This window comes from Dipodomys merriami, unplaced genomic scaffold, assembly GCF_024711535.1.
Source record: "Dipodomys merriami isolate MVZ:Mamm:240054 unplaced genomic scaffold, mDipMer1.0.p SCAF_2, whole genome shotgun sequence".
NCBI lineage: Eukaryota > Metazoa > Chordata > Mammalia > Rodentia > Heteromyidae > Dipodomys > Dipodomys merriami.
The window spans coordinates 50923697-50948281 of NW_027203381.1; the positions used below are offsets into that span (position 1 = coordinate 50923697).

At 41.8% G+C, this 24585-nt stretch overlaps 2 protein-coding genes across 3 annotated transcripts in view; both read right to left on the reverse strand.

The window, feature by feature from the left end:
• Positions 1-24585, reverse strand: part of Gnal (G protein subunit alpha L) — a 152706-nt gene that overhangs the window by 25595 nt on the left and 102526 nt on the right. The window lies entirely within an intron of this gene.
• Positions 7395-8487, reverse strand: Chmp1b (charged multivesicular body protein 1B). Its single transcript, XM_070029616.1, has one exon. It carries the CDS (start codon positions 8367-8369, stop codon positions 7770-7772), a length of 600 nt encoding a protein of 199 aa, XP_069885717.1. The 5' UTR covers positions 8370-8487; the 3' UTR covers positions 7395-7769.

The following is a 24585-nucleotide window of genomic DNA, read 5'->3' on the forward strand; positions in this document are numbered from 1 at the left end:
GTTAATTGGTGATCAGAGTCCCACCGACTTTCCTGCCTGGGCTGACTATGAACCTCGATCCTCACATCTCAGCCTCCTGAGTAGCTAGGATTACAGGTGTGAGCCACTAGTGCCTGGCTGAAATTTAATTCTTGATACTTGTAAGATACAAAATATTGATGTAGGGAAGTGCCAGTAGTTCTGATCACAGCCAGGGGTGGAAGCCATGCCTCTTAAAAGGTTCTCACACCAGCAGCACAGGCTTTGATTTTACACACCAGATCACCGGGCATCAGAAGGAGGTCCCAGGGGGTCTGATCAGTGGTGACAGCAGACCAGGATGGGGTATATTCTGGCTTTCCTTGCAGCCTTCCCTGCTCCATTCTGTTTTCTGCTCAGATATCTGTACCTGGACCACAGTTCAGGACAATTCTTGCAGTTCTGAACCCTGTGCAATCTGTCGAGTCTGCACCAATCTTCATGTTCACCCTGTGTCATTCCCACTCTTCATTTGAGATGAGATTAAACCCTACCTGCTACAAGACACAGTTCTAACTGCCATGGACACCCAGGAATGCCTTCCTCCTGGTATTTACTGTATCACCATCTGATTAACACCGAGCACTGCCTTTCACTGTGATCTCTCTCCTTCAAAGCTGAGGTTAAAAAGTATAAAGTACATCAACCATACCATTCTTTTCTTTTCTTTTTTATAGTCAACTTGGAAAGTTATACAAATACACATGCATGGCAGACTGGCAATCATAAAGATGCCAACAACAAACAGACCTCTACTAAGAACAGACTATTAAGACAATGATAGAGAACTTTATACTAGCATGCTAAATTTAACTTTTTTTCCTCCACAGTGGACTAGGAGGGGAACATCCACAGAAGCCTCCTTAGCTCTGCCTTTGTTTCCCTAGGCCTAAAATTTTATTTCCATTTTTCTTCTCAGGTTTCTGTGTCCCAGTTTTCTGATGCACTCAACCTCCTTTATTAATGGAGATTTCTTGTACACCCTGGTTGTATTCAACCATCCCTACTGGAGATTTCTTGTGTAGTCCTGTTGTATTCATTCCCCCTTACTGGAGGTTTCTTGTACAACTAGAACCTGGAGATATCTTGTCTTGCAAGACGTATGCCTGCCACGCCGACTCCAGTAGAGTCTGCTTAGCATGGGAAACCATCTATCAGACCATGATAGGGGCCTCGAGACCTATCTCTGAGTTTTGGGACTTCACCGAAGTCTACCTCAGAGAATGGGGCTTTACAGAAACCTATCTCCAAGTTTTGGGACTTCACTGAAGTCTACCTCGGAGAATAGGGCTTCTAAGAGGCCTACTCCTGGGAAAAGGCTGGCAAAAACCCCTGGAAAAGATGTGTTTCTGCCTATCTTTTCCTCATAAGAGTGCCTATTAATCTTTTACTGTTTCTACTGCTCATTGTACTTACTCATTGTCAACGTTCCCTTATTCAAAGCTCTTTCTTAAGAGTGTTGACGACTCCAATATCTGATGAGTGTCTTAAAAATATGACTAACTCACCAGAGTTCAGTGCTACCCTGAAACCCCTCTTATGGAGGCTAGTAGACAAGTTATAAGTAAATATAAAAGTATTGGGGGTTTCACAAAGTCACTCCAGCAGAAGGAATTGTAAGAAATTTACAAAAAGTTGTAGGCACGGCTAGAACAGAAAGAATGTATGGCAATTGCTGAGATAACTACTTAGGAGAAAGAACTTCCTCATTTACTAAGAGACTTGCTAAATCTAAGTCTCCTTGGTGCTTACTATTAAAGAAGGAACAGGAAAGATCTTAATGGGACAGTTAAGGCCTCTATAGAAAAAAGTAGTGGTTAATTGGTGACAATCATCGAAACCAATTGTATTTCTTAAAAATAGAGGTAAAGCTGGAAACAAGTGCCTATCAGGCGACCAGTTGGTGACCACCCAAGGACGAAGCCCTGCAGCAAGGTTGTGTAACCTTTTGCCCTTTCAGGCGACCAGCTGGTGACCGCCCAAGAATGAAGCCCTGCAGCAAGATTATGTAACCTTTTGCCCTTTCTTATGGAGACTTTTTGCTATAAAAGTTTGTTATCCTCTGCATTAAATCGCACTCAGCACTCAGCACTCAGCACTCAACATCCACTCCTAATGTGTGTGAGTTGTCTGTTTGCCATCTCCCCGTCCTATTCCAGGTTCCTCCCCTAGGTATCCTTCGTCGTCCCGACAGAACCCGGTCCGCGGCATATGCCCAGTCTCCCAAGGCCTGTGCACCCAACCCCCTTATTGGAGGTTTGTTGTGCTCAACACCCCCTACTGGAGATTACTTGCACGACTGGAACTTGGAGATGTCTTGCAAACTTAGATGCCCAATTTCCCCAACACCAAGGAATACTTTACCAGTCAATGGTTTTGGTGTTTTTTGCCTTCAGTTATGCAAGAAATTGCTTGTTGCTGAAGTACTTGCTGGGAACCCCCTTTCCCTGTGTTGTTGAGAGAATTCAGGCCTGGGTGGATTCCACTCCATATAGCACTGGTTGCCCAATACCCAGGGCTTCTGCAACAAGGCAGAGGAACACATCTCCTTAGGGCTAAGGGCTCCCAGTACTTCTCTTGGATGGAAAGATACTGGATGGTTACCCTAAAATCATTATAAATATGCTCTCCAAGATCCACTGTAGAAGGGTGTGCTATCAGCCAAAAATCTGACATCATTCTTTTTGAGATTAGACTTTGCCATGTTGCCCTGGTCAGCCATCTTCCTAAGTAGATGGGAGTACAGGTATGCAACACTATGCCTGGTCTGTGCTACTTTTAGGTGTTCATTTCAATTTTTTTAACCTGCATGTGTCAATGGCTTATAAGGGCAGAGCTGTGTGTGTGCTCGCAGGCGCAGGTACTGATACTAGGACTTGAACTCAAGGCCTCTCATCCTCCCTTAGGTTCTTCTTTTCTTTCTTCCTAATTTTTAAAAGTTGTTATTATAAAGGTGATGTACAGAGGGGTTACCATTGAGGTAAGGAGTATGTTTCTTTTTGGATAATGTCACCCCTCTCTTCACTTTTTCACTCCAGGCTAATGCTCTACTCCTTGAGCCAGTTTCGCTTCCAGCTTTTTGCTGAGGGACTTTTCTATCAGGCAGACTTCAAACTGCTATCCTCTCATCTCAGCTTCCTGAGTACATAGGATTAAAGGTGTGAACCACCGACACCTCACACAGAAACATTTTTTAAATCTCTAGAAAGCATTTCTACCCAATGCCTGATACATTTTGGCCTAGTTGTGTTTTACTTGTCTTGAACCAACACCAAGAACTTGTTTGGCTTCACATTTGGGTAACAGACATTATACAGACCCCAAAGAACAGTGACTGGTATGTATAACACGGCTCTGGCCCATGCCTGTTGCTCTGGCGTTACCTGTGTCTGTAATCACCAGATAGCATTCAGTCCAGGAGCCCACTGTGCAAGTTCCACACCAGGCCCAGGAATCCAGACAGAAAGACTCTGCATGGTCCTATAGAAAAATGAACTTGAGGGAACCAGGCAGGCAGTTTGCTAACATTAAACAGTTGATTTAAAACAACAGGATTGGGGCTTGAAATCAGGGCCTTTCATTCTTGCTCAGCTATTTCACTCAAAGCTGGTGCTCTGGGCTGGGAAGGTGGATCAGTGGTAGAGTGGTTGCCTTGCATGCATGAGGCTCTGGGTTTGATTCCTCAGCACCACATAAGCAGAAAAAGCTGGAAGTGGTGCTATGGCTCACGTAGTAGAAGCTCAAGCCTTGAGCTGAAGAGGTGAGGGACAGTGCCCAGGCCCAGAGTTCAGGCCCCACACACAAAAAAAGAAAAAAAAAGTGGTGCTCTACAACTTGAGCCACAGCTCCATTTTTGGCTTTTTTGCTGTCTAATTGGAGAGGAGTCTCATGGATTTGCCTTACTTTTTAGATTTTGGCTTCAGATACATCCTCTACAGGGTATTGTGTGTACTGCAGACAAGTTCCTTCTTTTAGTGATTAGCTGGCTGCCCAATTACTATGTCATTTACAGCACTAATCTTAGGTGGTCTTTTTGAAATTAAACACAACAGAAAAGGACAGCTCTAGTTAGAGCTGTCCAACCTGGGTCCCTGCTAAAAGTGGAGGAGAGTTGTTTGTGTATCAGTCTACTTTATTTTTCACCATTACTTTTAAACCTAGCTTAGAAATTATGCTTTATTATTTTTGAGATAAATGTAGGCTAGGTTGGCCTAGGATTCCTGATTTTCCTGCCTCATCTTCCCAAGTGCTTGCATGTAAGCAACATACCTGTCAGAGCTGTAGAGACCAGGGCTGGTAGAGTGCCTGAGTTCAAACCCCAGTAACAACAGAAAGAAACAAAGACCAAAAGCAGGACTAGTAGTAGTATGGAAGATTCACTACTCTGGCTCACTAGAACTGGGTTCTTTTGTAACTTTTATCTGTCTTTAGTCTGGGTAAGTTTTTTTCCTCATACAAGAACCGGTTGTTAAAAAGAAACAATCATAGTTATGGAACCGACCCAGATACCCCTCAGTAGATGAATGGATCAAGAAAATGTGGTATATATACACAATGGAATTCTATGACTGCATCAGAAAGAATGACATTGCCCCATTTGTTAGGAAATGGAAAGACTTGAAAAAAATTATATTAAGTGAAGTAAGCCAGGCCCAAAGAAACATAGATCCTATGGTTTCCCTTATTTGCAATAACTAGTATAATGTCTGAGACAAGCAGAAAAGGTGAGATAAGTTGATGTTAGGTGAAATGAACCCAAGATAAGTATTCAAATGTTTTTTCTTTCTTGTAATTGTTTCTAACATATTTATAAGATGATTTCTTTGTTGCTTTGTATGTCCCTCCCCAACGATATAATCCCTGCTTTCATTATATTTGATGTTGGTATAATTTGTGATGGGGAGGGCAAAAACAAACCATTTTAATAGGGATACAGGTGGATCCATTGCAACAATGAGATGACAAGTTGTTATGTTGAAAAACAAACTTTACAACTTTGGCAGGGGGGGGGGAGGGAGGGGGGGAATGGGAAGGGATGGGAAGGGGAAACAAAAAAGGCAACAATGCTTGATAAGAAATGTACTCATTATCTTGCCCATGTAATTGTTACCCCTTTGTACGGTATTTTCACAATAAAAAAAAAAGAATCATAGTAAAGACAGAAGACTTTTAGAAACATGGAAGAAAATGCCATGGGAATGAAGAATGTAAATGGCAAGAAGGAGAACAAGTATAAAGAATATAATGTTCTCTAAACCAAATCACCTGGAATTCTCCTTTCACACTTCTTTATGTGTATGTATGTGTGTCTGTGCTGGGGCTGGGCTGTTTCTTAACTTTTTTCATTCAAGGCTGGTGTTCTACCACTTGAACCACAGCTCCACTTCTAGCTTTTGGTGGTTCATAGGAGATAAGAATTTCACACCTGGGCTGGGAAGGTGGCTCAGTGGTAGAGTACTTGCCTTGCATGCCTGAGGCCCTGGGTTCAATTCCTCAGCACTACATAAGCAAAAAAAAAAAAAAGAAAAGAAAAAAAGAAAAAGGCCCGAAGTGGCGCTGTGGCTCAAGTGTTAGAGCACTAGCCTTGAGCTGAAGAACTGAGGGACAGCACCAAGGCGGAGTTCAGGCCCCATGACTGGACCCAAACAAAACAAAACAAAACAACAAAAAAAGAATTTCACACCTTTTCCTGCCCTGGCTGGCTTCAAATTGGGATCCTCAGATCCTAGCCTCCTAAGTAGCTAGGATGTACAGATATGAGCCACTGGTGCCAGGCTTCTAAATATTTTTTAATCTCACCCCCCCTCCTTTTTTTTTTTGAGGTGGCAGTAGTGGTTTTAGAGGTGCAACTCAGGGCTTAACACATGCTAAGTGTGTGCTCTACCAGTAAGCACACCTCCAATCTTTAAATATCTAATTAATAACATGCAGTTTAAAAATTAGCTAGCAAATTTCTGTGATTTATACTTCAAATCTGCATCAATTCCAAGAGAAAATAATTCATAGGCCTTAGTGTTTTTGAAAATATTTATGATCCATAGAAATGTACATTTATTATGAAATGAACATATTTTAGGAAAGTTAAAGCATATACAGCATTGTTTAATCTCACAAAATATATTTTGATGGGAATATCAGCAGTATAAAAGGGTTTTTAATTTATCAAAGAATTCAACACGGAGCTACTTTGGAAACTGCAAATAGCCAAGTTTTTCCAGACTAAAGGGCGGTCAAGACATGCTGCTCTCACACAGGTGCCTCTGCACAACTGTGTGGATGGTACCACAAGTGACCTGCTATCGGGCCCTACATAAGAGAAGACGCTGGGCAATGAACTAAGTCCCTCACAGGAGACATGAATACCCAGAACCCTCCCACCAAGAAGAGAACACTCTACAACAGGAAGGTCAGTACTCATCTACATTCACCTCTAGTTTTTTTTTTTAAACACTGGAAAGCATGTTATAATGATGAATCTTTGCAAGAGCTTGGAAGATTTCCTAAAACACTGGCATTCTCTTATGGAGAAAACTTCCATGGAAACAAAGTGAGAAATAAAACACACACACACACACACACACACACACACACACACACACACAAACCCCAAAAAACTCCCCAACACTTGCCAAATAAAACAAAGTCACTGTTCTCTATGTTTTGAGGTTATGAAAAGTGGTGACTTTGGCCTCAAAATTCAGCCAGAGAATACACTGGGAGCTGCAGTTCCTGAGGAGGGCAGTGGTACAGCTGGCCTTCAGCCTATCCTTGCCTTCAATTCCAAACCCTTTTGATCATCCTGGCTGGCTAAAACATTCCAAGCTACATTTTTGAGTTTTGCTGCTTTAAGACAAAATGATAAATGCAAATAATTAGAACTTAAAATACAGTTCTAATTTTATTTCTATTTTTGGTTGTTAAAATTAAAACAAAACCTGTAAGCATGTATTCACAGGGTTTCCCCGAACGAATCAACAGTTCTTTGGCAATGTTAGGTGTGTAATTTAACTGCCATACTAATTAACATTAGTTCTGACATTTGTCAGAAGTCTGATGAAGTGTTGCCATAGGAAAATTAGGAATTGTTAAATGTTAAACTTACTAACTCTTCATAAAAACTATTTGGTAAACAGAAAAGATAACTGGACAGATTTAATTTTTCTGATAAATGAAATTATGTGGCATTTTCCCACTTATACAAACTCCATAATCATATGAGTTTACACAATGTAAACAAGAGAATATTATACAAAAATCTTCTAAGGTAATTTTAGTATAATTTACGAGAATAAATTAATAGTCAATTACAGTCTTGATAGTAAAACCAAAAAGAATGTGCACACCGGCCCACTGAATAAGTTGAACAAAGTGTAGTCTTGTAACCAAAATAAGTAATCACTCCCCTTTAATTTTTATGCACCGCCTGTAACATTCATGTATCAACCACATTAAAATAAAACTTCAATCTGGTACTAAATGGAAAACTGAATACATGAGGACTAGAGAGTTCTGTCCGAATTTTCGCGATTCCTATAGAGCAAATTAACTAGTTCTTGTTAAAAGGCAGCTATAAAAATACACATCATCACAAGCTATATGGAACTTTAAAATCCAGTTAAGAGTGGAGAGAGACTGGAATTTCTTAACGTATGTGGAGAGCCGTAAACCCGAAGGCAGGAAGAAGGGCGTTTCGGCATGCTTCTGGGGTATAGTATCTCTGGAGAGCATTTCAGAAGGAAAGCTCAGCGCCATCACACTTGATCCCGAAGGCGGGCCAGTCTCTGGGAGAGTTCATCCTGCTCGGCCGAAGCCACGCTCGTGCCCACGGAGCCCGTCTGGCCTTGCGGCAGCTCCATGTTGAGGTCGAGGCCCGCCTCGTCTGCCATTTCCTGGAGCAGCATATCTACTTGGTTCTGGGGAGTGGTCAGCGTCGTCGTGCTGCTCATCGTGTCTTCCATTTGCTGCGTCTGGACATCTAGCGTCTCGAACTGGTGCTCGAATTTGTCCATCAACGCAGAGATCTTCTCCAGATTCATGGTCTTCAGCGTCGCATCCATCGACTTAACCACACCGGCCATCGACTTGGTCACTTTGCCCATCGTCACCGCGGTCTGGACTCTGGCAGCCACCGCATCGACCCGCGCACTCATTCTCAAGAAATTCACCGCCTGGTTCTTCTGGCGGATGGCATTTTCGGCGTGTATCCTCGCTACTTCCATGTTGCCCTTCTGGATGGCCTTTTTAATTTTGGCCTTTTCGGCCTTTTCCTCCTTATCGCATTTTTTGGCACTCCTGCTCAGTTCTTTGGCCGCGAACTTCAGGTTGAACAGGTGTTTCTCCATATTGGACATGGCGGGACAGCTCCGTGGGGTCGGCGGCTCGGACCGGGAAGCACGCGGAAGGGAGATCAGGAAAAACACGTCCGCTCCCGGTCGCCGCTCCTTTGTTTTGGTCCCACTTCCTGCTTCTACGGCGCGCAGCGCAGATGGTTACGTCAGAACTCGGCGCCGAGGCGGGGCCTGCTCCGGGAGGAGGGGAGGGCCTACGGATCGGATGGCGTCAGGGGAGGGGCTTGCGTGATGGACAGCATCAGGGGCCGCCCGCCGAGCTTGTTGATGGACAACGCCGGGGGCGGGACTCGGGCGAGCTTACGGGACTTCAGGTGAAGCTGCTTCTTGGAAGCTGCCCAGGCCTAACCTAGCCTTCGCTGCGTTTTGCCGTTTTAAAAGCCATTGATTGTAAAGTTGATAAAGCTGGCGTCCACAAGCGCTTTCCTAGGAATGTATCCACTGAGGAAGACAGGCTGTGTCCAGATCTCAAGTGACAAAAACCCAAGCTCCCCTCTTGGCAAGGCGTGTTTGGCCACAGTGCTAAAACCCAGCAAGATACCCACTAGCTGATCAGACTATAGTCATTTATCAGGCTAATCTCCATTTTCTCAGGGGAGCCTGAAAACACGGACTAAAAGCCTAGATACAATTGCTGCTGGGGTTCTGTATTTTATGGCAAGGAGTGAAAACATCTTCAGTTTATCGATGGGCCGCCAGCACTTTTCATCTAAAAGTCATCCTGTGGCGAAGCCAGAAATATAAAAAGAACTGTTGCTTGCTGACACAATTCTTTTTCCTATTTTATAAATATCCACAAGAACTTCACTCACATTGGAGTTTGACAGGCTAAGCTTGTCATGTAAGAGTATGCAGGCAGAGAATGGTGAGGGCTGGAACCCACACACATCGGCACATATCAAACTGTCACTGTGTATTATACCTTTCCAAAATAAAAGCAGGCTTTTCTGACAGCAATGTGTGCTGTAACTTTTTCCTTTGGAAAGATTCCTCCGACTGCAAGAGCAAAATATAAGAAGGCCCAATCTGCCTTAATTGAGCTAGGCTGGAAATACTGAATTGATTTGATTTGAATCACAAGTCCCATATCTCTAGTCTTCCTGTGCTAGCTTGCCAATCACTTAAAGGGGCACCTTTGTCACAGGCATCCTCTTTTAAAACAGCTCTCAAATCAGGGCACCCAGGCTAAACCACTTTCAGGTGCATATAGGTTCCTTTCTTTGTGCTGCTGATGCCAGTCCAACCAGCTGAAGCATGGAAACTGTTCATTATTTGTATCATTTGACCATGGGGAGGCTCATGAGGCACAATATTCTTCTCTGCACATGGTTCTTGTGATCTGTTGGGATCTTGTGCCTGTGGGAGGCCATCCCAGGAGGTGCTCTATTGCTGCCACAGCACAGGGCATAAGCCTGGTTCACACCTACTTGGCATTAATTATGTGGAAGCAAAGAATACTCTTATTCTGCCTCCCTATGGAGTGCTATAGATACCTGGCTCCCTGAGCCAGAAGGCTTGTCTTTGGCTATGGTTGAGAGAAGCAATCACATTACTTGAAGCATCAGCCTAGCCAAGACTCTCCTTCAAAAAAAAAAGAAGAAAGAAAGAAAGAAAGAAAAAAGCAGAACTCTTCCTCCAAGTGAAGCCCTCCCTTTTTTTCTTTTTGGTCGCGGGGCTTGAACTCGGCCTGGGTGCTGTTCCTTAGCATTACAGCTCAAGGACAGATAGGGCTCTATCACTTGAGCCACAGTGCCACTTCTGATCTTTCTGTTTATATGGTTCTGAGGAATGGAACCTAGGGCCTCATGCATGCGAGGCAAGCATTCTACCACTGAGCCACTTTCCCAGCCCCCAAGTGAAGCTTTTTAAGAAAGATAAAATGTAAGTCAATGAAAGGGAAGGCAGTTGTTAGAACTGGGGCTAGAAGTTGTAGGTTCTCTTCTCTGTTTTGCTCATTCCTGACCTGATGTTTGGAACTGTGGGTTTTCTTGCAGTTTACAAACTAGTTCCTTGTTCATATCTATAGTTACCTTCCTTCTTCCCTTCCTCTTCTTTTCCCTTCCCTTTTTGCCTTCTGCATTGCCAGGGATGGAACTCAATGCTTCATGCATGTTATCTGGAGATAAATACTTTTCCCCTGAGTGACACTCTGCTCCCAAAGCTTTGTATGTGTGTATGTGTGTGAGAGAGAGGGGGGGGGGGGACAGGGAAAGAGAGAAAAGGAGGGAGAAAAGGGAGGGACAGAAGGAGACAGACAGACAGACAGAGACAAAGAGAGTACTGGGGGCTTGAGCTCAGGGCCCAAGAACTTTCCCTGAGCTTTTTCGTTCAAGGATGACACTTTACTACTTGAACTACAGCTCCACGTGTGTGTGTGTGTGTGTCTGTGTTTAATTGGAGATAAGAGTCTCAAGAACTTCCTGTTCCAACTGGCTTCAAACTACGATCCTCAGATCTCAGCTTCCCTAGTAGGTAGAATTACAGGCATGAGCCACTGGTACCTGGATCATAGTTTTTCTAGTAATAAACTTTAATTAGGTGAGATGATCTGGAATATAATCATAAATAAACCCTGATAGATGATGGTGATAATGATGGCTACCGTTATTTCTAAAATACTCATTTCTCAGGCTTTGCTCTGGATACTTTCCATAAATCAACTAATTTCATTCTTGCAAACCCAGAGGTAAATACTTTTAATATCTCCAGTTTGCAGGTGTGGAAACCTAAGCACAGTAAGCGAAAGGACTTGCCCAAGGTTACACATCTGGTTTTAGACATCAGATTCCAAAGATACATTGGGAAACAATAAAGAAATGATCCAGTACAGATGACACAGATAAAAAGTATATCTCAACCAAGGTGGTGCCATACTGTAATCCCAGCACTAGAGAGACAGAAGTAGGAAGACTACAAATTCATGGCCAGCCTGGCCTATAAGGTGAAAGATTGTCACAAAAGAAAACAAGCAAGCAAGAAAACAAGATCACCACGTCGCCTAAGAAAGGAAGATGACTTAGCAAGTTGTCTTTTTTTAAAAAAATTTGTTAGTCGTGGGTCTTGTACTCCGGCCTGGATGCTATCCCTGAGCTCTTCAGCTCAAGGTGAGCACTCTACCACTTGAGCCACAGCGCCACTTCTGGTTTTCTGGTGGTTTATTTGAGATAAGAGTCTCATGGACTTTCGTGCCCAGGCTGGCTTTGAACCATGATCCTCAGAGCTCAGCCTCCTGAGTAGCTAGGATTACAGGTGTGAGCCACCAGTGCCTGGCTGCAAGTTGTCTTTTAATATGAGCTGTAGTGCAGGTACTAAATGAATTGTAGCCAGGCAGCTCCCCCAGCCTGTCACACCCTCAGCCCCCTGCCTTGCCTTTCTTCCCTTCTGTGGATACTCCTAGCCTTTCTCATTGTATATAGCAGGATCTATGGCTATAAACTCTCAAATTCACATTCCTCAAGTGTTTATCCTTGAGTCCCATATTCATATAATCAGTCTTCTTGGCATGGGTAATTTGTTCTTTTATCCCTATGTGCTCATTTTCACTTAATCAATGCATCTCTGTCCAGCTAATTACTTTAAGAGTCTTAAGAAATAACCTTGCTATATGTCTTTGTCTGATGCAACAAACCTATCCTGAAGCACTTCCAGGCTTTACATTTCATTTCACTGAGGGTGACAGCCTTCAGGATTTGTTTTAGACTGGAAGACTTTCCTTTAGTGTAACTAGCAAAGGGAAGAATATTTTGGGATTTTATCAAAGGAGACTTGTTTTTTGGTGTCAGTCGTGGGGCTTGAGTGCTGTCCCTGAGTTTCTTTTGCTTAAAGCTAGTGCTCTACCACCTTGAGCCACAGTGCCACTTCCACAAAGGAGACTTTTATCCTGTGACAACTGCAAGCACACCCGAGAACCTTCTGTACTCAATATGAGTGTCAACAAAGAATAGTTAATAATTACTGGAATAGTCACAAGTTTGGCCATAATCCTGATACCTTAAAATACAAATAGCCGACAGGCCACAGTGGCTCATGCCTATAATCTTAGCTACTCAGGAGGCTGAGATCTGAGGATTATGGTTCAATGCCAGCCCTGGCAGGAAAGTCTGTGAGACTCTTATCTCCAATTAACAACCAGAAAATAGGAAGTGGCACTGTGGCTCAAGTGGCAGAGTGCTTGTCTTGAGCTGAAGAGCTGAAGGACAGCGCCCAGGCCCAGAGTTCAAGCCCCATGACTGACCAAAACAAAAAACAAAACAACAAAACACCAATAGCCAACCAGAATATCCTTCCTCAGGGAAAAGAGAGACTATGATTAGACTCCAAACATTTGTAGGAAATTGTGAGCTAAACCAATTGTGAGCATGTACAAGTCCTGGGTTCATGATCAGTACTGTAAAAACCATCAACCAAATTACCAAAAATGGTTAAGGAAAAAAATACTATGATTGGGCACATCTAGCCTGCTTGTTTTCCTTCTTTGAAACAATACAAATGGCTGAACTTGAGATCCTGAATTCAGCAGGATATGTGGTTTGATTTTCCTGGGACAGAATCATTTGCTAAATCTAAACATGCTGAAGAAAAGGAAATAAAAGATATAAAATATAATTTATTCTGTGTTTAAATATTATCCAGGCTTTGGGGTAAAACACTTGTCAAGCATGCAGCAGGTCCTAGGTTTGATCCCCAGCACTGCAAAACAAAGCAAAACCGTCTCCAGTACCTGTGGATCCTTTTATTATTATTATTAAACTCTAGCATGCAAACATTTTGGTACCTACACCTGACAGTATTCAACTTCTGGAATCCAAAATGTGCATTATATAATTACAGAAAGAAATCTCAATGTAATACAAGCACTAAATTAAGCTATCAGCACATGGAGATACTATACTTCTCCTTATACAGGAGAAGCATTGTTCTGGGGGTTGCACTCAAGGCCTCAACAAATTTCTGTTTGAAGGTCTGAGTGTAACTAGAGGAAGTGGCACTGTGCACATCATGGCTTGGTGACCATTTCAATATTAGAGATGTGTATCACACAAGTACATGTGCATTATATATATATACATATATACATGCATGTAACACACATATTATACATATGACATATATTAGTTATGGTATACAAATATATGGACACCTTCTTTCCTTATTGCATCTTTTCATGTAGGAACACAGCTATACTTCAAAACTCTGAGATTTCGTAAACCTTGTAAAATGGCAAAACTATTGTCCCTCCTTGGGGTTATATTAACAGAATGGCAAGTTGCAAAAATGAAATCAGGCAGAAAGAACTAGATAAGGGGTCCATGGATGGAATTCTGCACTGATCCTGTGGTTTCAGTGGATGGTTTGGTGTCCTCATAGATGCCTGCTGAGCTAATACTGTTAGGAGTATCTTAAAAAGTGTGTGTATGGGGAGGGCTTGCCTTAAGTGGTAGAGAAATGTAGCATGAGGCCTTGAGTGCAACCTCCAGAACAATGCTTCCCCTGTATAAGGAGAAATGTAGTATCTCTGTGTGCTGATAGCCTAATTTAGCGCTTATATTACATTGAGATTTCCTTCTGTAATTTTATAATGCACCATTCTGGTATTCAACTTTCTTTGAAACACTGAACACTGTGGCCTCAAGGAGGCTAAAGGGAGAGATTTTAGAAAGAAGTGTCAGTTTACAATGGTCACTTTAAAATACTTGAATGACTGGCAAAAAAATAAAATGCTTGAATGACAAAGTCTAATTAGATGGGAGACATCTGAACTAAAATGTAATGGATGTGCTTGCATCTGTGTTTGGTAGAGTTGGATTGCAATCTTCTGGTTCATGCTTGTGTTCCACAGATATTTCCCAAGTTCCAGGCTAGATGGACAGTGAAGGGGACAAGCAAGTCACTGGCATCAAGACACAGTACATAAGCATGAGGCACTTAGAATATTCTCTTAGGAAGATGTGTTTATTTCTCTGAGTGTCCTCTTGTGGAAAAGTCTCTCATATCCAAGGCAGAGATGCTGGGAGAATTCTCCAGGAGCTGACAAGGGAGCATTCTAGCAGATACATCTCTTGTAGGAACCACTAAGAGTGTTTAACGATGGCAATTAACGATGTCCTAAAGTAAATCCTAGCCGGGGATAGGGATGTATCTGAGTGGTGCAGAGCCTGCCTGGCATGTGCAAGACTGGAAAAAAAATCCTACTTAAGATTAACCCATGAAAACCAAAATTAAATAGTAAGTCATATTTTCAAGAAGATGTGTATTTTTTTGAGTAGTAGTTTAGAGGTTAAAAGAGTGAAAAGCTAACTGAATTTCAGCTATCCCAGTACAAAACTTCACCAGTTCCTCAAAGTCATTTACAAGAACTAAAGTGAAGAAGGAGGCCAGAGTGTAGTCAGTGTGGCTTTTGCTCATTGGAAGCCTGCTGGGGTTGCTTCTTCTCTGCAGTCAGGACTAGATCGTCTCAGCTTAACTTCTCAACAATTCCCCATAGTTCCCTCCTATGTCTCCCAGATCTTTACAGGGAAGAATGCTACCTGGGAGAAGCATGTGGAAGAGAGGAGAAAGAAGCTCTGAGTAATTGCAGACTTTTTACTACGGGAGCTCCTTTTTGTTTTTCTTTTTAAATTTATTTTTTTTGAGTTAACATAAACTAATAAGGGGAATTTGTGTGGTGGGGTGGTGGTGGTGGTGGTGTGTGTGTATGTGTGTGTGTGTGTGTACTGATACCAGCGCTTGAACTCATGAGCTCTCTCAGCTTTCTTGCTTATGGCTGTTACCCTACCATTTGAGCCATGTCTCCATTTCCATATGAGGAGATTTCACTGTGATGTTTTCAGACATGTGTGTTGTGTACTTTGAGCAAGCTTTTCCTCTTAGTATTTCTATTCTACTTTTTCCTTCTCTTTATGAACAGTGGTTTTGTAGGTTCTATTATACTGTTTGTTATACTGTTTGTACTTGTGCTTCTGAGTATATGCAAAGCATACTTTGATCCTATTCACCCAACAATTTCCTTTCTTTTACACCTTTCCCATTCATATACGTTGTCATTGTTATCATCAATATCATATCATTTTGAATCTAGGTTCCATAAATGAGCTAAACATAAAATATTTGACTTTCTGACTTTCCATTTTTCTTGCTCAATATGACCTGGAAACTGCATTTGCTTTTTCTCTTTCTTTTCTTTTTCTCTCTTTCTCTTCTTAGTGGTAGTAGGGCTTGTACTCAAGGCCTCATGCTTGCTCAAGGAAGGTATTCTTGAGCCATGTCCTCAGCACTTTATATTGTAGTTATTTTTCAAGTAGGGTCTCATGTTTATGCTTGATTTTTTTTTTGTTTTTGTTTGTTTTTTTTTTTGGCCGGTCATGGCGCCTACCACTTGAGCCATAGTGCCACTTCTGGCTTTTTCTGCTTATGTGGTGCTGAGGAATCGAACCCAGGGCCTCATGCATGCCAGGCAAGCACTCTACCACTGAGCCACCTTCCCAGCCCTCATGTTTATGCTTGAGTAGGCCTTAATAGCAATATTCCTATTTATGCCTCCTGTGTAACTGGGATGAACAGGAGAACACCATCACACTCAGTTTTTTTTTTAATTGGTTGAGACAGGAGGGTTCTAACTTTTTGCCCAATCTTACCTTGAATAACCATCCTCCTAATCTCCGCCTCTCTAGTAGCTGAGAATATAGACACAAAGCTACTGCACCTGGCTCCTTTTCTTTTTCAAATGGGTATGAGAGTGAAAAAATAAGTATATGCACAGGAAAAATTTTATAGATCATTTACTGATACTCTCATGTCTGTATTGTTGCTGTCAGCACACTGATGAAACCTGGTATTACAGAGTGAATATTTTAGATTCTACTGAGAAATGTTTTCACTACTTCTATTTTGTGGAGTGGGGTTTGAACTCAGGGCTTTGGGCTTGCTAGGCATGCACTGTCACTGGAGCCATGCCCTTCCACCCTGGCCTCCCCAGCCTCTTTGCTTTAGTTATTTTTTTTCTAATAGGGTCTTTCATTTTTGCCCAGTTTAGGCTGGACAGTGATCTTCCTACCTTGTCTCCTATGTAACTCAAATTACAGATGCACCTCATCACTAGATATAAAGTCTTAATCAGATACACAATTAACAAGTATTGTCTTTATCCTGTGAGCTGACTTTTCACTTTCTTGAACCATGAGGGCCTCTATTAAAACATTAGCTATCTTGTATAATTAGGGAACATTGTTTTGAGTGAGATAAACCAAGCTTAGAAAGTCAATAGTGCATGTGTTTGCTCATAAGTGGATGCTAGCTTATTCCTGGATATGCTCATATATATATATGTATATATATATATATACCCATATATATATATATGTGGGTGTATGTGTGTGCATGTATGTGTATACATGCTGATCACTGAACATTAGAGTTGAGAGAGAAAGAAGTAGAGATGGTTGTTCTGAGCAAGCCTTAAAGTATGAATGTCTGAAACACCATGGTGGAGTCTCTTGGTACAATTAATATATACTAAAAAATGGAAAATGAATGGTAGAAAAATGGGGCAGACTTTACTGAGGGTGATGGGTCCCATGGAAGGGGGGAAGGGCAAATGGGGTAGGAAAAGAGGATGAATATGGTAGAAGTGCTTTGTTTTGCATGTATGAAATAGAACAATGGAACCTGTTGAAGATGATTTGGGAAGCCAGGAATGGATAGGGAAGTCAGGAGGAGTGACTGACACATTGTATACATGCATGGAGATGTTACAATGTAACACTGTATAATAATAATAATTATTATTATTTTGATATCAGTCCTGTGCTTGAACTCAGGGAGCCTGGGCACTGTCCCCATGCTTTTCTGCTCAAGGCTAGTGCTTTACCACAGCTCCACTTCTGGCTTTTTGGTGGTTGATTAGAGATAAGGAATTTCATTGACTTTCCTGCCTGCTCTAGCTTTAACCACAGTTCTCAGACCTCAGTTTCCTGAGTAGTTAGGACTATAGGTATCAGCCACCACTGCGTGGCTCTAAGCTATTTTTTTTTTTTAATCAGCTATCTTGGCTTTCTTTCATATTGAAGATAGGGATTGGGTGGAAATGAAAGAAGCTTGTGTAGATTCGGGAGCCATACCTCTTTTATCTTTGTGGTTTAGCCCTGGCAGACCTGGCTTCATCTGATGCTTTCTGAATGCTTGTTGAATTTTTGAAATTTTTATTGTTATTACAAAGGTGATATACAGAGGGGTTACAGTTACATAAGTCAGGTAATGAGTTCATTTTTTTGGACAATATCACTGTTTCTCTCACTCCCAGTTTTTTTCTCCCACCCCACCTACATGTTATTAGTTTATTTTCAACATTAGTGTCCAGTGAGTACCACTGCTGCATTTGTTCACCCCTTTATCCCTCCATTTCAGTGCCTTCCTTACACTTCCAAAGACATATAAATGAATATGCAGAGCAAAAAGGAATGAAAACAAAAACAGCAAAAAAAAAAGAAAAGAAAAGAAAAAAAATAACCTCTTGTTTTCATTTCCTGGAGCTTATTGAATTTTTAATCAGGAATCATCTCTCATGATTTTTAGGTTGAAAACCTGAAATTCTGGATGAATCAATTACTAGTCAGGTTTTGTGTAGTCTTGTATAATCTTACATGGGTTAATTTCCTCCTCTGAAAAATAGTTACAATAAATTTAACTGAGTTATTGTGAGGATTAATCTGTTAACTCCTGTCTGTGCATAGAATAGCCTGCATCGCCAGTTTCAATAAAGAGCTAAGAAATACAGGCACACCTTCTAAATGACTTTTAAAGTATATACTTGGTTAATCCAAGTACCTAGTAGCTTTCATTTGTATTTCTTTGGTTTCCTCAAAGGAGTCAGAAAAAAACACTTAGAAGAACTGTAACAGGAAGGGGGGGGAAGGAGAAGGATTGGGATGGGGGGGAGGGGGGAGGCTGGGAAGGGATGTGAAGGGTAAACAAAGGAGGAGGCTGCAATGCTTGGTAAGAAATGTATGCATTAGGAAGTGGGGCTGTAGCTCAAGTGGTAGAGTGCTCGCCTTGAGCTGAAGAGCTGAGGGACAGCGCCCAGGCCCAGAGTTCAAGCCCCACGACCGACAAAAAAAAAAAAAAAAGAAAAAAAAAAAGAAATGTACGCATTATCCTGCCCATGTAATTGTAACTCCTCTGTACAGTATGTTCACAAATAAAATTAAATAAAAATTTAAAAAATTATATAGGTAAAAAAAATAAATAAAAAAAAAAAGAAGAACTGTAACAAAATTCCTCCCATAGTCAAATTTATTACACTGTGTACTGGCTTTTTGTTTTCAGTACTGGCAGCCAAATCGAAGGCCTTGTGAATGCCAAGCAAGCCCTCTGGCCCTGAGCTTCACCCTGCCATATTGAAACTTGAGGGACACCAGTAATTTATCAGACTTTGCTACTCTGTAACTTGTTTTTCTGCAGACTTCTGATCACACAGATACACGTTTTCCTTTCCCTTACATTTTAATATGAAAAAGTCAAACATTAAACAAACGTGAAATGATTTTTATGGTGACTAGTTAAATTGTCACTATCTAGATCTTATTATCATTTTAGTTTGCCTCCTTTTATTTTGAAACTGAGTCTTACTATGTTGACCAGGTTGGTCTTGAACTCCTGAGCTCAAGTGATATTCTTGCCTCAGCTCCTGAGTAGCTGAGAGTTCCAACACATACCAGATCATCTGGTGGACTTTTTTTTTTTTTTTTTTTAGTAATGAAAAAAAATCACACTTTATGTTTGATACATTTCAAAGTAGGTTTAGTCAGAAGCATACTTCCTCTTAAATATTTCAGCACCAAAATCATTTACCTAGAAATCAATGTGTTTACAACTTTTTATTTTGATGTAAACTTCACATTTAAGCAAACACAAGCTGGGGGCTGGTGGCTCATGCCTGTAATCCTAGCTACTCAGGAGGCTGAGATCTGAGGATTACGGTTCAAAGCCAGCCTGGGCAGGAAAGTCTGTGAGAATTTTATCTGTAATAAACCACTAGAAAACTGGAAGTGTTACTGTGGGTCAAGTGGTAGAGTGCTTGCCTTCAGTTGAAGAGCTGAGGGACAGCACCCAAGCCCAGAGTTCAAGCCCCATGACTGACCAAAAACAAACAAACAAAAAAAAACAAAAAAAAAACAAAACAAAAAAATCCACAAATATCTTTCTTTTCTTTTCTTTTTTCTTTTTTTGGTGAATATTAGGCAAACACTCTACCATTCAGCCTATATGAAACACATATTAATTGTACATTTATTGACTTGTTAGAAACGTTCTGCAGTTGTGCAATTCAAACTCCCATCTATATATCATGCACAGCTCAATTTTCTTCAATTGCCTGGTTGCTTGGAAGGAAGATCTAGCTTGCCCCTTCCTTCCTTCCTTCTTTCCTTCCTTCCTTCCTTCCTTCTTTTTTTTCTCTTTCTCTTTGGTGCTAGAATTAGAACCCAAGGGGCCACTCTACCACTAAGTACACTCCAGCCCTGCTCATTCCTTTTTTTTTTAAACTGGGGAGGTGGCTTGAACTCAGAGCCTGAGCACTGTCCCTTAGTTCTTTTTCAGGGTTGATGCTCTACTACTTGAGCCAGAGTTCCACTTCTGACTTTTTACTGGTTAACTGGAGATGAGAGTCTCATTGACTTTGCTGTCTGAGCTTGCTTTGAGTCATGTTCCTCAGATCTCTGCCTCTTGAGAAGCTAGGAGTACAGGTGTGAGGGACCAGCACCTGTCCTGCCATTTCCTTTGTAGATGATACACTCCTACAGAGGACCCCTGGTTTACAGCCACCTGAGTGCGCCCTCAGGAGGCACAGAGTATGCATGGCTACTGGCTCCAACGCCAGGTGAGCTGGAGATCAGAGTAGGGCCTGTGCTCTTCTAGTGGGGCAACTGTCCTGTCTTCATAGGAACATGCATATAAATGTAGTACTTATCAGACTTCACATTTTTGTTAAGACTGGGAAGAGGTGTTAGGAATTCAACAAGAAGACTGTTTCTGATTATTTCCCCCATTTCCACATAAGTTAACTTAAAATGCTTCAAGTGATTATAAGGCAAACTTAAAAAAATCACATGTGCTACCATTTGCAAGTCCTCCTCTACACATGCCAAAATATTTCTACATAGCCCTTTCCCCAGCAGGAAGAAACTGGATGCTGAATTCAGTGGAAGCTCTATCTCTCATCCTGACCAATAAATTTTGTTTCCATCCAAATGGACAGAAATGTCTATGGCTTACTTATAATAATCAAAGGTAGCAGATGTGAATGTCTAAAATAAAGTTATAATCATAAAACATTACTTTTATTTGAAGTATTTGTTCTAATAAATTACTACTCTCTTAGTGTTTGCTATGAATGACATTTAATTCTGATGCTATAGTCTGAAAACTGGTATGAGTTTTTTTTTTTCAGGGGCTGATACTGGGGCTTGAATTTAGGGCCTGGGAATTATCCCTTAGCCTTTTCACTTTACTACTTGAGCAACACCCCCACTTCTGGCTTTTGGTTGTTAATTGGAGAAAAGAGCCCCATGGGCTTTCCTGCACAAGCTGGCTTTCAGCTGTGATCTTCAGATATGGGATTACAGGCCCAAGCCTCTAGTGCCTGGCTTGTTCTGACACAGCTGAAAACATTTCCTACAAAAATGTTTGGTGAGCCGCCTCAAGAATTTCTTTTGGATGCCCTGGGGCAGGGATTTACAAACAGGTGTGGGATAAGTAAGGATGGAGTAGGGATGAAAGGGGGTATGGAGAAGATGGGTGTGCTGAGGATCTACTCTACTTGCCTATCCCTGCCCCACTTTTACATTTCATAGCAAAAAAAACATAGAAAAAAATTTCCTGCCCAGAGGCAAGCAAATTTTCAGATCTAAAAACATATCTGAGAATAAAATTTCTAGAAAGGAAGGTCAGGCTGGGAGTTAAGAAGAATATGCATGTATGTCTGAGTTGTTATATTTAACAAATTCACTAGTATTCTTTTATTTTAAAGCAACCTATAGAATATCATTTTTTTTTGGTAGTGGTATGGCACTAGTTCTTCAACTTAGGGGCTGGGCACTGTTCCTTAGATTTCTTTTCTTCTCAAGACTGGCATTCTACCACTTGAGCCACAGCTCCATTTCTGGCTTTTTGATGACTAATTGGAGATAAGCATCTCAGATTTTCTTGCCTGGGTTGGCTCAAACCATGATCCTCAGATTGCAGCCTCCTGAGTAGTTAGGATTATAGGAACGAGCCGCTGGGATATCATCCTTGAAGGTAAAATTTTACCAGTGCCAGTAATTTCCAGATTGTCTTGCTAGCTGAGTATATCAGACTTGACCAACTCCATGAGGGAACTGAGTGAATGTAGCTGGGAGAACTGGTAAGTGACAAAAGACAATTCTGAGACGACAGAAGAACCACTTGACTTCTTTCTTTCTTTTTCTGGGATATTCTTTCTGGCAGTCAATTATTCAAATGGATGCTCTCCTAAATGAGCTTATGTGTTGGTACAAAGCACAGAGACACATACTCTAAAAGCTGTGGCATTTTCAAGTTACATTAAGCAAAGTTGGATTTTATACAACTATTCTAAAGATCCAATTTTCTCTGATTTCTCTTTCCTCTTAAAATAGCAGTTTCCATGGCTACATAATCACTTATTATTAGGACTTAGAGGAAATGCATTTTGGGGGCATAATTCAGGAGAGGATGGTGTTTTAATTTTCACAGTGGGAACTGGGAAGCTGGGTATCAAGCAGAATCTCTGGTAATCTGCATAGCTTGCTTGGTGCTTCTTTCTAAGGCACTCATATTAATGGAGAGCCCAGTAGTATTTCAAACTCAGTTATGGGGATTATATGTGTATTTCTTTAACTATGTTGTCCTGGGGTGGGGCATGACAAACTGGCCAGCCTCTGCTCATAGACACAGAAGCAGCCAGTGAGTGAGTCAGAGTTGGGGGGATCAGTGGCAGGCCAGGGGCAGGTGGGAGGGATGAGGTTAATGTGAGGTGGCTTAGGCTGAACATTGCCAATCTCCACAATCTACCTAAAATCTGGTTTGTAGAAGTGGCAGGGACAAGGGCAGGTGAGTAGATGGGAAGGAAGTTGAGGTACTCAGAGAGCGGAGGCCTAGGACATTGCCCAAAGTTCCTCTGGCTTAAACTAGCTTCTGGAAAGCTTCAGAAAAATTTCCTTTCCTTTCCCTCCCTCCCTCCCTCTCTCCCTCCTTTCTTTCTTTCTTCCTTCCCTCCTTTTTTCTTATTCCAGTACTGGGGCTTGAACTGAGGGCTTGGCACTGTTCCTTAGCATTTTTCCTCAAGGCTGGCACTCTTTACCACTTGGGCCACAGTGCTATTTTGGGCTTTTTGCTGGCTAATTGGTGATAAGAGTCCCAGGGACTTTGCTGCCTAGGCTGGCTTTGAATTGTGATCCACAGATCTCAGCCTCCTGAGTTGCTAGGATTACAGGTGCAAGCCACTGGCTCCTAGCAAAAACCTTCCTTTTCTTGAAGTAGGCTTAGGAAGATTTTAATCCTTGCATGCCAGCAGGTGTGAATGTTAACAGCCCTTAATACCCATGTACCTCCCGTGTTCTGTGGTTTTGGAAGTCCCTCTGTACCCAGTTGCAGGCTTGCAGAGGGGGTGTGGGTTGTGCATGTTGGCTACTTGAGAATGAAGCCTCACAAACACACTGAGGACCTTAGTCTATGCCGGAAAGAGGACCTCTAACTAAGTTTTCCTCTAAGTCCTCACACAGGGTTGACCATGCCCATGGCACATGCCTGATCACTTATGTTCTTTGCGCTTCTCCTGTCCCACAGTCTTCTCCTTTCACCTTTCTTTTAAAAACGAAAGCGTAATTCATATAGCATATACATACAACATAAATGTGACTATTTTGGAATACATGATTCAATGATTTAGCATATTCATAAGGTGTGTAACCATCACCACTGTCAGATTTCAGATGATACCATTTCCCCAAAGAGAAACATCTCCCCACTGGTAGTCTCTGTTTTTTCCTCTTCCCAGCCGTTGTAAACAAGAATCTCCCTCTATCTCTGTGCATTTGCCTTTTGTGGTCATTTTCCTGGAAGCAGAACCATTCATTTGTGCCACTTTGTATTGGTTTCCCTCATCTAGGATATAGTATGCATGTATATATTCACTGCCCTTTACAGCTGAATACAGAACACCACACAACTGTCTCATGTTTTGGCCACTCTTTAGTTGATGGGCACTCAGTTGTTCCCATTTAGGCTGCCATGGGTAAGGTTGCTATGGGCACTTGCCTGCAAATTCTCGTGTGTGTGTGTGCATGCGTGCGTGTGTGTGTGTGTGTGTGTGTGTGTGTTTTACGCAAGAGTGAAGAGCTGGGGACCATAGGTTGAATCTCTTACAACCTGCCAAGTCCTCCTGGGATTTCAACTGGCAGTGCAGCCTCCTGAGGCCCTAAGAGAATCTCAGTCCCATTCTCTAAAAAGTCCCAGAAGCTCTGTCCCAGAAATGATGGGTTTCTTAGACTCCAGTATCCTTACCTCTTTAGTAAGCACCAAAGATTTTCAAGGTTCAGATTTTTTTTTTGGCCAATACTGGGTTTGAACTCAGGGCCTGCTCACTGTGCCTTAGTTTTTTTGGCTTAAGGCTAGAATTCTACTACTTGAACAACAGCTCCATTTTTTTTTTTTTGTGAGTAGATGGATATAAAAGTCTTGTAGACTTTCCTGCCGGGGCTGGCTTTGAACTGCAATCCTCAGATTGCAGCCTCCTGTGTAGCTGTGACTATAGGTATGAACCCCTAGCCCCAACTCAAAATGTGATACTGTAGAGCATGGTAGTATAGTGACTCAGAGTCAACCCAAGACACAAGAAGATTGTTTCTTGGTGCAATTTAGATGAGGAGAAAACTATGCAGGGTTCCTGCACAGGGAAAGAAGAGCAAGCTACAGCATGTTAGGGCTAGGGAGTCCTACACGGGCATTTTTATTTTCATTTTCTGGCAGTACTGGAGTTTGAACTTAGGGCCTTGTTCTTGCTAGGCAGGTGTTCTACCACTTTATCCAAGATCCTTTGGCTTTTAGTATGGTTTTCATACTTCTGCTGCTGCCTCTGCTTCTCAAGTATTTGGGATTATAATCATGCATCACTGTGCCCAGCCCTATCATGTCTCTTTATTGCATCATTTTTCTTGCGTAGCTTAAT